Here is a 13,077-nt window from a genome sequence, read left to right on the forward strand (position 1 = left end):
TCATTTTTGTCATTTTTGTCATTTTTGTCATTTTTGTCATTTTTGTCATTTTTGTCATTTTTGTCATTTTTGTCATTTTTGTCATTTTTGTCATTTTTGTCATTTTTGTCATTTTTGTCATTTTTGTCATTTTTGTCATTTTTGTCATTTTTGTCATTTTTGTCATTTTTGTCATTTTTGTCATTTTTGTCATTTTTGTCATTTTTGTCATTTTTGTCATTTTTGTCATTTTTGTCATTTTTGTCATTTTTGTCATTTTTGTCATTTTTGTCATTTTTGTCATTTTTGTCATTTTTGTCATTTTTGTCATTTTTGTCATTTTTGTCATTTTTGTCATTTTTGTCATTTTTGTCATTTTTGTCATTTTTGTCATTTTTGTCATTTTTGTCATTTTTGTCATTTTTGTCATTTTTGTCATTTTTGTCATTTTTGTCATTTTTGTCATTTTTGTCATTTTTGTCATTTTTGTCATTTTTGTCATTTTTGTCATTTTTGTCATTTTTGTCATTTTTGTCATTTTTGTCATTTTTGTCATTTTTGTCATTTTTGTCATTTTTGTCATTTTTGTCATTTTTGTCATTTTTGTCATTTTTGTCATTTTTGTCATTTTTGTCATTTTTGTCATTTTTGTCATTTTTGTCATTTTTGTCATTTTTGTCATTTTTGTCATTTTTGTCATTTTTGTCATTTTTGTCATTTTTGTCATTTTTGTCATTTTTGTCATTTTTGTCATTTTTGTCATTTTTGTCATTTTTGTCATTTTTGTCATTTTTGTCATTTTTGTCATTTTTGTCATTTTTGTCATTTTTGTCATTTTTGTCATTTTTGTCATTTTTGTCATTTTTGTCATTTTTGTCATTTTTGTCATTTTTGTCATTTTTGTCATTTTTGTCATTTTTGTCATTTTTGTCATTTTTGTCATTTTTGTCATTTTTGTCATTTTTGTCATTTTTGTCATTTTTGTCATTTTTGTCATTTTTGTCATTTTTGTCATTTTTGTCATTTTTGTCATTTTTGTCATTTTTGTCATTTTTGTCATTTTTGTCATTTTTGTCATTTTTGTCATTTTTGTCATTTTTGTCATTTTTGTCATTTTTGTCATTTTTGTCATTTTTGTCATTTTTGTCATTTTTGTCATTTTTGTCATTTTTGTCATTTTTGTCATTTTTGTCATTTTTGTCATTTTTGTCATTTTTGTCATTTTTGTCATTTTTGTCATTTTTGTCATTTTTGTCATTTTTGTCATTTTTGTCATTTTTGTCATTTTTGTCATTTTTGTCATTTTTGTCATTTTTGTCATTTTTGTCATTTTTGTCATTTTTGTCATTTTTGTCATTTTTGTCATTTTTGTCATTTTTGTCATTTTTGTCATTTTTGTCATTTTTGTCATTTTTGTCATTTTTGTCATTTTTGTCATTTTTGTCATTTTTGTCATTTTTGTCATTTTTGTCATTTTTGTCATTTTTGTCATTATTGTCATTATTATTATCACTTTTGTCATATTTGTCATTTTTGTCATTTTTGTCGAAGCCTAAAAAAAATTATCTTGTATGAACCTTCGTAATCTACGATCTATAATAACCGATTGTAATCTAAGTTCAATCTCATAATGGTTTTGATTCGTTATTTTTAGATTTTGCCAGCAAACATTTCATTAAAAACGCTTTAAAGTTACTCAAAAATAATCAAGTTTTGTTAGTTTCGAAACAGCTGAATTCATTAAATTGCCCTCAGTTTTTTTTAAAGTATTAGACCGAAAAGTAGCAGAAATTAAAGAAGGAGAATTTAGTTGCCTAAAAACCAAGAATAATTTAATGAAAGCTCTGACAAAAAAACGATAAATTATTTTTTCAAAATTTTTCCATGAATTTACAAAAGATTACCTTTATTTCTTCTATAGAAAGTATATCGATCAAACGAAAGGTTTTTGAGATACACGCATTCGTAACTATCCCATTTCTAAATGAACTAAGCTTTGATTAAATCAAATTGGATTTAGAAAAAAATCAGCAAAAAACTTTTTAAATAATTTGCCTTTTCTGTACTTACTCTTGAGATGGTCATAAATATTAGTATATTACAATAATCCGAACCAGACTAGTCACGAGTACACAGATTGATCTTGATGATTTAACTAGAAGTTTGTATTTCCATTTTCGTATTGATAAACTTTCTGCGAATAAAATTTAAATGGCTCTGCACAATTGTATCTGACAAGAGGTTTTAAAAACTTTGTACTTTCAATCTTAATACTTACCTCGGACAGTGAAACAACCATTCGAAACGATCTACAATATCATAAAGAATAAAAATCTAGGAAAATTGTTCGGACTGTTTCAGATTTCACCCCTCAAGGCGAGTCAACAGACAGAGGATTCATTTTTCATAAATAAATTATAGTTTTATTTTCGTAATTTGTTTCCTTCTTCCGCTCGTGTCATGTTATATTTTCTTTTAAAATTTTGTAGGATTCCATGTTTAGATCCACTGGCGTTCTTCCACTCACCCACCCATTTCGATTGGCATCCGCAAGCGTATCGCTTGCTGGCATCCGACGAACTCGAAAATGGGACGGGCTGGAACTCGTCTTACACACTAAAATAATAATATTATAATAATTATAATAATCAGTAATAATAATAATATTCTTTTTTATTTCCTTTGACTTTGTACACAATTCTTCGGCGATTTCTGCTAGTCGATTGGTTTGCAATAGTTTTTGAAATTTTGTTTGCTTGCCTTTTGCCTACGAGTGGGTTTTAGATTTTCTTACTGTTAAGGTTATGTACAATTATGCGTTTCTTTGTTTCGGTGAATGTGACTTTTGCGATCAGCCAGCACAACACTTCATTCATCTTTAATCTAAATTAAAGGAGCGAGTAACGTTGTTCAGTTTTTGTTTTTGTTTTTTGTTTACTGTAATTCTAGTTAATTTGTAATAATTTGAATCTCTTTTTGTCTTTGTAAGTGGATTTTCTTTTTAAGAGTTTTATTTTGTTTGCTTTGAGTGGTGTGAGTGAATGTGAGATATTACAGTTTTTGTTTTGTTAAGTTTTGCATTCGTACTAGCAGTTAAGTCGTAAATTTGTTGTCTTGCCTATATTTACAGGAGAATTTCATAGCACTAGGAGTGTATCTTTTCTTGAATCGAAAACTGACTGACTATATTTACAGGGTAGGTCTTCTAAGCATATAACTTAAGGTTGCCAGAATTTTTTCCACTCCCATCCGGGCCTAGCAATTCCGGGCATTTTTTCAAAAAAACCTGGCAAAATCCGGGCATGGATTTCAATTTCTCAAATCCAAAAACCGGGCAAAAACCGGGCAATAACCGGGCAAAATTTAGGTGTTATTATATATAACAGCAAAGGAAAAATGCAAAAAAAAATTAAATTAATATTTTATTAATTGCAGACTTCCAAAAACTTTTTGGAACACTTAAATATTTAAAGGTTTTTAAAAGTAAATCAGCGAAATTATTTGAAACAACCGTTGAAAATGTCCATACCGTTAATCGATTTTGCTGAAACATACTCAAAAACTTTGATTTTTTTTATTGGTTTTTTTGTGGAAATTGTGAAAAAATCCGGGCAATATCCGGACTTTTTTCACGATATCCGGGCAACCGGGCCGGACCGGACTTTCTCGAAATTTTGCATCAAATATCCGGGCAAACCCGGATAAAACCGGGCAATCTGGCAAGCTTAATATAACTGGGTTTTCGTTTCTCTTACACTTTAAATTCTGAATTTGTATCTGCAATGAGGTAATGAAAAATAATTCAACAAAATAGTTTTATTTTGCGCTCTCCCATCGAGAATTCTTTGAGATTTATTTTTTCCGTTTAGAAACCTAACATTTCTTTGAACACCCCAATATGGAGGAACTTTTTTTCTTACTTTATTAGTCAAACTGCACTTTTTTCTTGCTATTTGCTACACGTTTCTGATGGGTAGTTTTTTTTTGTTCAAATGTCTATTTGAATAACCAAATGGTCGAAATTAGCTATCAAACTAATTTGCTGCGGTCGTTAAAAGAATGGAGTTTTCGTGACTTCCAGCCCGTTCAGTTTTAGTGGTGATGAAGTTGGACTCTTTAGATCGTTTTTTTTTTTTGTTGTTTTCGTTTTATGGAATTTAAACAAGACAAAAGCCAAAAATGAGAGAAAAGGGAAAAATCAAATTAACAGGCCAGAACAAGGTGAGAAAATATGTAAATCAATTCAGTTCCGGTGTTGCTGCACTAATTTACGGCTGCCTTCCTACATGGGCTTTCAGCAACGACGAGGCTTGGCAGAAAGTATTTTTTTCTCTGTTATTCGTTTTTGAGTTTTGTTTTTGTTTTAACATCTTTCCGTTGGATCGGTAAGTCTGTATGAGTGTGCTCATGTTGCGGTTGTGTTCTTCTGTTTTTATGCTAATTTTGAACGAAAAAAAAATCGAAGAATTCGAACACTCAACTTTGTTTTGTATTCTCTGTGGTCTCACACACTCACTTGTTTTCTATCAAATTTCCATATAAAATCACTTAACGTTTTGCGTCGATGGTTATTCTTATTCTCTGTTTCGTTTACCGTCTGATCTTTCAAAGGGTTTTTTTGTGAATCAGTTTGGCAATTCCTGGGAATAAGGTTGAAATAATACAAGGAATGCTCACTCGTGAATTTAGGTTCCGATTGGCTTTGAAATAACGGAAATGCAGATTCTGCAGCTTTTCGTTCCAGAATGAGTACCAAAACGTTATTCAGACAGAAAAATACACGATGATTGTTTTGGAAATCTTTTGTTGAAAAAATTAAAAAAAACAAGAACCAAAAGATAAAAACTTTTTCAATAAAATTAGCTACGCTGTCGATTTACAGGGCCTGCAGCATTTTTTCTCCTGATTAAAACCCGAATTCGTAGATTTACCAAAGAGAAATATCGCAAATGGATTTAAGTTGAGCGTGAAAAATCAGACTTATCCAAAAAGGGAGAAAAAATCGATGATTGAAAATAATCAGCTTCAAAGAATGGAAAGAGAAAAAAAATAAAAAAAACACACATATTCAATGCTGCGGAGCAAGTCGATGAAGAAGAACCTTCAAGCCAAAGCAGCTTTCAATCAACGAAGCTTCTTAGTGCAAGATTGATTCCGAAGAGATTAGAATTGGAGTTTCTCCACCCCGTCCCTACTCGATTCCCGTTGTTTTGATGCTACATGTTTCTGTGACTAGATTTTTTTTACTTCTCCTAACTCTCTCTCTCTCTCTCTATTTGAGTCTCACTTTTCATCCTAATTCCTTTTGTTCGCATTCTTCGATAAATCGCTTTGCTCGGAACAGAATCTATTCTTCTCGGTTGGGAATCTTGGGAGTTGGTAAAAGAAGAAAAGAACAAGTTGAAAAACGTTGATCTTATTTTCCACACCCATCCATATGTGAGAGATTGAGTGCATTCGCCCGCGTGTGTTTTTTTCCTTCCTCGCTTTTCAATGTGGTTTAAATGGAACTTTATCTCATGTATCTCATGAGCCAGCCAGTGGGAGACGAAAGAATGGACGCACCGAACGCTTTAGAATGTCATATTTCACTGTTAAACTGTGTGTATTTTTTTTTTCGTCTATAATCTTTCCCATGCTCGACGTAGTTTTGTTCTGAGATTTCTGTTGTTGTCTGTTGCTGTTGCTGTGCTAGTTTGTATTTTTTCTCTTTTTTCTTTCACTAAAGGCACTGTTTGGGCTTGTACAGGCGCTAACAATTAAACTGTAGTTTGCATTTACATGTGTGCTTCGACACATCGGAAGTAAGTGTTTCTATTGTGTGCAGCATGCTAGTTCGAGGGTTTTCTAAACCAAAAGAAAAAATCGACCTGAATACTGATAATAAGAAATACTGTAAAATATGGCGGATTGGACTCGTTTGTCCCGAAGAGCTTCTCTGTCTTCTAACCCTAAAACTGACGGTTGTCTTTCAATGATGCTCGTTATTTGCTGTAGCTCTGCTATGAGTGAGATTGATTTTTGATCTGTTAATGCAAGAGTGATGCTGTGTACAGTGCAGTGCGCAATTTGCAACTTTAGTGGTATTTTGTTTGGGGTATTATTATGATTTTGTTTCTTCTCTTAAATGGGGATAAGGAATAGTATCTCTGGTTGGCTGCTTCAACGATAAAAATAATTAACTAACCTGTATTTAAGTAATCGTTATGCCCACATGGCTTGTGGCAGTCTTCTATCATTGAAATTGTTCTTGTCCCCACCGAGCGTAGAGTTAGGGTTGGACTTATCACCTTTCCTATCACCACTACTACTTTCATTGCATCCGTTAAGACAATTGTTCTGTTTCCTACTACTATTGTAACTACTAGCGCTATTACTATTCAAGTTGTTCGAAGCACTGGAATTGTTGAAGCCGCCGCTGCTGGGATCATTGTTCTTACCCATGAAAGCCGTCGAAAGGATATTCGGAGGCCCCCCATTGGGCAAAACCGGAGGCATCCCTGGGTAGGCCCCGGCCACTGCCGCTTGTTGATGATGATGGTTGGACGCCACCGAATGGGAGCACTCGCTGGAGCCCCGGGACGATGTCGAGTACTTGCTGCTGGAGGTGCACTCGAACGTCTCGCCAGCGATCCGCTCACAGCTGGTCGTGTACGTTTCGTGCGTCGTGTCCAGCAGACAGTTGGAAGGAACTGCATACTCGTGCTGCCTCTCGGCCTTTCGGCTGAAGTCGTTCAACCGCCTCTCGTGTTGTGTTGTGTTATATTTACTATTACTAACCGTATCATAATTATCACAGTTTCTCGGACAGTTTCCGCCGATGGTGGCGTAGCTGTGGCTCTCTAGTCTGGCCTGGCCGGGTGCCGGAAGTGTTCCTGCTCCACCTACACTTCGCGCCCGTCCAGCCGTGTTGTACTCGTTCGCCGTGGCGTAGATGTTGATGGCCGACCGCTTGTTCAGACAGTTGCTCTTCTTCACGTGAGGCAACGCGATTCTCAGCTTCTGCCAGAACTTTTTATCGTCCCATTCGATGCAAGTGTTTGTTCGCAAATACAAACGCATATCGGCATCCAAATCACGCTGAGGTAAATCTCCGTACAGGATGATAACGAGCTTCCTCCTTCGCTTCAGCACCTCATGTATCGCACCCTTGAACTCAAACCGGGTCCATTCGTTGTACAAAAAGTTTTTCGAAAGCACCAGAATCGCTCGCTTCGAACTCTCGACTGCTTCCACAATTGTATCGGCAATGTAGGTGTTGATGTTGAAATCGCGATAGTGCAAACACAACCGGAATCCGATGTCGTTCTCCAGCGTCGATGCCAGTATCTGATTCACAAAGTGTTCATCCTGCAGCGAATTGATAATGTACGCATCGTACAGCCGATCCTTATCAAATTCGTTGACAAAGGTTCCCGACTTGTAGCACAGCGAGCCAAAGCAGCTACTGTGAGCCCACACTTTAAGCTCCTTCCGATAGCAAAACATTCCGAAGATCAACCCGAAGAATCCAACAAATGCACAAGTGGCCACCAACAACAGTGGCAACATATCTTCGATCTCCTGGGTGTGCACAATCGAACTCATGCCCTCGCCACGGAATGTACATTTGGTGCCGTTTTTCTCCTTCAGAATGCTAGTCAGATTGTTATAGATGCAGCTAATGTCATTAGCATCAATTATCTTCTCCTGATTCGACTGCAGATAACCACGCAGCTTATTCAGGAAGCCACAATCACAGGTCCACATATTATTAGCCAAAGCTATTTCCACCAGATAAGGATTAGAACCCAACTGCCACACTTCAAAGCTACTCAACCGATTTCCATCCAAACGTAACACTTCCAGCTTTCTCAGTTCGGAAAACGTATGGTCTTCGATGTAAGAAATCTTGTTCCCCTGCAGGTACAACTCGCGCAAACTTTCCAACGCACTGAACTCATTTCCGTACAATTTCTGGATATTATTATGCTCCAGATGTAAAATCGTCAAACGACGCAGTCCAATAAACGTAGTATTATAGATAATCTCAATGTTGGAATGATTAGCATGTAGCACTCTCAAATTCTTCCGTCCGATAAAACTATGCCCCGAAAGTTCCACCAAATTGTTTCCATCAATCCACACCTCGGTCGTGTCCATGGGAATATTGTTCGGAATGTCCGTATAACCCGCGGCCGAGCACTCCACTATATTGGTCGACCAACTGTTATCGTGATAGCACTGACAGTTATTCGGACAAGTCATCTCACAATCACACGCGTCAAATTCACAACAATGGCACAGCGCAAAGCAGTGCGTATTGTAGCTGCACAGGAAATGTTTTGGCTCCGCTTCAATCAGCGAAATGAACGCCCTCTCGCGATTATGCATCAACCGGCAGTACACCGTCTCGATGTCATTAATGGTCGGATACTGCCGGGAAGTCACATGATTAATCTTCTGCAGCCAGTCGATGTTACAATCGCACACAAACGGATTACCGCCGATGTAAAACTCCGGCAGCTGCTTATCCTCCGGAACCGGTTGCAGCCGAAGAGCTTTAATGTCTAAACCGGTCAGCTGATTTGCGTACAAATCCACCCGAGTAAGGTTGGTTTTGTGGATGAAGCTGTGCGGTTCCACGTGCACAATCTGATTATCATTCAAGAACAAAAATTCGATGCTGTTCGGAATCGAGCCCGGTGTCACTTTTGTCAACCGGTTAAAGCTGGCATCCAAAGTCTGCAAGAACAGTTGATTGTCCAACCCGTAACGATTGCTAATCTCAGCCAGCTCGTTTTTGTGCAAATCTAGCCACTGCAGGTGGGTTGGGATTTGAGAATAATCAAAATGTTCCAGCCGATTGTCGGAGATGTTGAGCCACACCAGATTGGGCATTCCGGAAAACAAACCATCGACATCGGTCAACTGATTTCCATCCAATCGAATCGCCTGAACGCTGACGGCCGCCTCGAAAGCTCCTTTTTCAATCAGTTGAATTTTATTGCGGGCCAAGTTGAGAATTTGCAGACTCGGCAGATCCTTAAAGGCTTTTCGGGTAATGTTCTCGATTTGATTGCTAATCAATCGCAGCCCGTACAGATTGTTCATTCCTCGGAATCCGGGTTCTTCAATAACCGTGATTGAGTTCTCTCCGAGGTCAACCGTTCTTAGGAGTCGCATATCTTTCAAGGCCAATGGAACCTGAGTTAGCTCATTTCCATTGAGGTTCAAATCCTGCAAGGAGCTGCAATTGCGGAACGCCTCCGGGTGAACTCCGGTCAACGCATTGTTGTCCAAAGACAGCAGCGACAATGCGTACAGCCCATTCAGAGAGTAAGCATCCAGGTATTTGATTTTGTTGTGCGATAGCAACAATGTGTGCAGATTGTTCATTGGGGAAAATGTGTCAGCGGCAATCACATCCAGTTGATTGTGACGCAAATTTAGGATTTGCAGGGTGTACAGGTCGGAGAAAATTTCCGACTCTAGTTTTGTGATTTTGTTGTTTGCCAAGTTTAGCAGGACCAAACGGATAAGCCCGGAGAATGTGTCCCGGTTGACCCAAGCTGATGTGAGCTGATTCATCGAGAGATCCAGTGCTTGCAGTTGCTCCAGTTTCGAGAACAATCCGGGCGAAAGCACGCTGATGGAGTTGTTCTGCAGATAAATTTCCTGGATTGATTGAGCTGGATCCTTGAAGAGATCTGTGGGAAGAGCAACGATTTTATTCGAGCTCAAATCCAAGATTTGCAGTTCTTTCAACCCATTCAGGGCCTTATCACCAACCATTGATATTTCGTTATCGTGAATTTTGAGCAGCTTCAATCGCTTGAGCGTGCCAAATCCACTGGCCGGCAGAAGGACGAAATGATTTTTCGACACGTCCAAGTCTTCCAGATCCAAGTTGCAGCTAACGGTGCTGTTAGCTCCACTTTCATCCTTAACGATTGGCTTCTCCCGAAATCCAAGATCGTTGACGTCCTGCAGCCGGTTGGAGCTGATGTTCAATGACCTGAGCCCATTCAGCGAGCAGAATAAATGATCCGGCAGTGACCAGATGTTGTTCATGCTAAGATCCAGTTGTTCGATGTTTTTCGTGTGCACAAACACCTCCGGCTCGATTTCCAGGTTCAGTTCCGGCCAGTTGATGTTGTGCGTCCTTAAGGAGAAATTTCGCAAATCACTCAATCCCGACAGCACGTCGTTACCGAACTTTGCAATTTTGCAAAACTCCAACGAGAGCCCCTTCAACCGCATCAGATGGGCGAACGATTTGGGCTGCAACTTGCTACGGGCCATCACGGCCTCGTTACAAATAACCGTGAGTGAGCTCGTATGCTCTGAGGGTATCACACTAAAGTTTGTGTTGTCGAATTCACTGTTTACAGTTCTTAGATTACATACTAGGTCTACCCCGTCTTCCGGGGTCACGCGATAGGTGCAATCATCCGGAGCGTCGTACCGCAGATTGGACTCAACCGGGCTGGTCGGATAATACCGGGCCTCGGCCGAGTCATACTGAAGGCTATAGTTGACCTGAACCGACAGCAAAAACATCAGCAACAGTGCTGGTAGTGCCACCAGTTCGGTATTGCGAGTAATGAGACTCATTTTTGCTGCTTTTCCACACAACCTCTTTTTTCTTCACCGAATGGTTGATCTTCGAAGAACTGCTCGACTTTTTGGCAGAACTTGCTGTTGAACCGCTTCTTCGCTGCTATCGGCCACTTCAATCATTTAAGATGAATTTATTTCATTTTTCAACTTCAAACCAGCAGACAGCGGAAACCGAAAACAAAAAAATAAAAAATTCAACCCAACACAAAATTCTCGCACGCGGTAACACATTTAACATTAAAGAACTTGGGGCGCGAAAAGCGAAATGTCGGCAAAAGGCGCTGTGTTATGTCATGTAATTTCTCATTTTCGCCAATCTTCGTGTTTTCTGGCTGTTTGGCGCGCCTTGTCTTCACTTTGCCCCGAAATTGCCCGTGCTTGTTATCCACAACTGCACAGCACAACACACCACGGCACAGTTCTAAAGGCGCGGGTCTCAAATTCCCATTGGGTTAGCAGAAAATCGAAAAAAAACAATCCCTCGTTGCACAAATTCGCTGCGGGAATATGCTGCTATACGTTTAACTTGTATATCTTCTTTTGCTGTGGTTTTTTGCACGATTTACGAGTGTTCTGATTTAGCTATTGTTGACTTTCGTACCGAACTTAACTAAGCACAATGTTTTACGCAATTGATTCTCTGGGGTTCGTCGTTAGGTTCGCGATTGATGATTTTGGGATGAAAACGCACGCGAAGCACCAGTAATAAACATGTTTCGTTACGAACGTCTGAAATTGTACTAAACTGCCGACGAGCCGAAGCTGACTTGTATATATGAGCTTTCCAGTTTCCTTTGCAACAAACTCTACACAACCGGACCCGAAGTTGAACCCGAGCGCGTCTTGCCTGTATGCGTTTGGCACCCGAAGTTCCCCGTACACGACAGGATAGCGTAGGTACGCGGAAAAAGTCTCCACACCGTTCGCTTGTGTTAGTTCGTCTATTTCGTTCGGGTGCGTTCGGCTTTCGTCGGGCCTATGTGGTGGTAAGTTTCGAGTTTTCTTTTCTCCACGCTCCCTACCGATTCGGACCAACTCAGTTCTTCACACTCTATTATTTCACTTTAATTCTTCGGCGGGACCACTACTTCTGTTGCTGCTTCTGTCTCTCGGCCACAAAACTTCACTTAATTTTCATTTATGCTGATATAGTTCTAAAGTTTTTGTTCTCGTCGTTTGCCCTCCCTGGCATTCGTTGGTGGTTCCCTTCCCATTCCCTAAACCGTTTGTTGGTAGTTTCTGTACCTACGTACACAGTTCACACTACACCAATTTCAAATTAAAACTCGTGATTCTTCTGCTGTGTGCCGCGCCCGGTTCTTCTCCAGGACAGTCAGCAGGACACCACTCCGAGTTGCGAGGACCTTCCACACAATTCAGTCTCACTTGGGACTCCTTGGCGTTGGGAGAACTGGAGGCGAAGAAAAAATTATTTAATCCTGCGACGACTGCCGTTTCTCAAAGTAGAACGATGTGTGTTTTTGTTTTTTTTTTTTGCTTCTATCTTTTCAAACTTATGGAGTGAACTACATATTCTCGACTAGGCAGCATCGGTTTGTATCGGGTGCTGTATGGTTTTTGGTGGAAAATTGCTGCAGTTCAGTTGTTGCTGCTGGGGGTCCTCCAATATCTGCCAGTTTTAATTACTGCAACTGCCGTCGTTTATGCTTCTGCTACCAAGTCCAGGAGTGGAGAAGGAGTGCAACAACTGGAACGTAAAAAGCAGAGAATAAAAGGAAAAGTTTTAAAATTTATGTTCACAATCATTGGAAATTGCTGCTTGCTGCAAAATTGAGTCCTCTTTTGTGTGTTTATTTTATCCAGAACGACTTCGCTGCATAAAGGGATTTCGCTTTAATTATGCAAGGGAAATCTGCTTTGTTTTAAGCCACCGAGCCGGGCGTAAAAGGACACTTCAGACTCTTGTGAACCTTGAAAAGTTTGACCTTTTTCGCCCGCGGGATCGGATACCTACTTCTGGGAGCCCACGACGATGTGGAAGATTCGGGGTCGGACCAAATGGGCGATTCTGGTTGGAATGGAAAGGGGGGTAGTTGGAAAAAACGGGGAAAGGGCACATCAAGGCATGATGGATGACGAATCGGCTCAAGAAGGTTACGAACCCCCCGCAAATCGATATTGATTTCAATCATTCTTTTTTCTCTCGTTTCTTGAAATCTTTCGGTCTTCGGTTGAAGGATGATGCTGCTGATGATGATGACAACTGGATGAAGAGCAATTTTTGTTGTTGTTGCGACTGATGAGGGTATATGATGTGCGTATTTTTGGGTATATGTAGTTCAACAATATTTTCCAACAGATGAAGGATACAAAAAAAAAGATTTTCTTGATGTTAAATAAAATGGTATCCTCAAAAGCAAAATTGCGACAAATTTTTTTTTTCTCACAACGATAACTTTGAAGCTTTCATGTTTTTGTTCCAAAATTAACTATTTATACGTTGGTGCTTCTATTTTTGGCAATGCATAATTAAAC

General features: G+C 39.0%; 1 protein-coding gene across 1 annotated transcript; it reads right to left on the reverse strand.

The window, feature by feature from the left end:
* Positions 1-2,375: 2,375 nt before the first annotated feature.
* On the reverse strand, positions 2,376-12,288 carry LOC129743877 (toll-like receptor 6). Its single transcript, XM_055736107.1, has one exon. The coding sequence runs from the start codon at positions 10,573-10,575 to the stop codon at positions 6,184-6,186; it is 4,392 nt and encodes a 1,463-aa protein (XP_055592082.1). The 5' UTR covers positions 10,576-12,288; the 3' UTR covers positions 2,376-6,183.
* Positions 12,289-13,077: the final 789 nt, after the last annotated feature.

This window comes from Uranotaenia lowii, chromosome 2 (genome assembly GCF_029784155.1).
Source record: "Uranotaenia lowii strain MFRU-FL chromosome 2, ASM2978415v1, whole genome shotgun sequence".
Taxonomy (NCBI): Eukaryota; Metazoa; Arthropoda; class Insecta; order Diptera; family Culicidae; genus Uranotaenia; species Uranotaenia lowii.

Bases quoted from the DNA above. Each gene is read 5' to 3' on its own strand.
- LOC129743877 (XM_055736107.1), bottom strand. From the start codon at position 10,575: ATGAGTCTCATTACTCGCAATACCGAACTGGTGGCACTACCAGCACTG.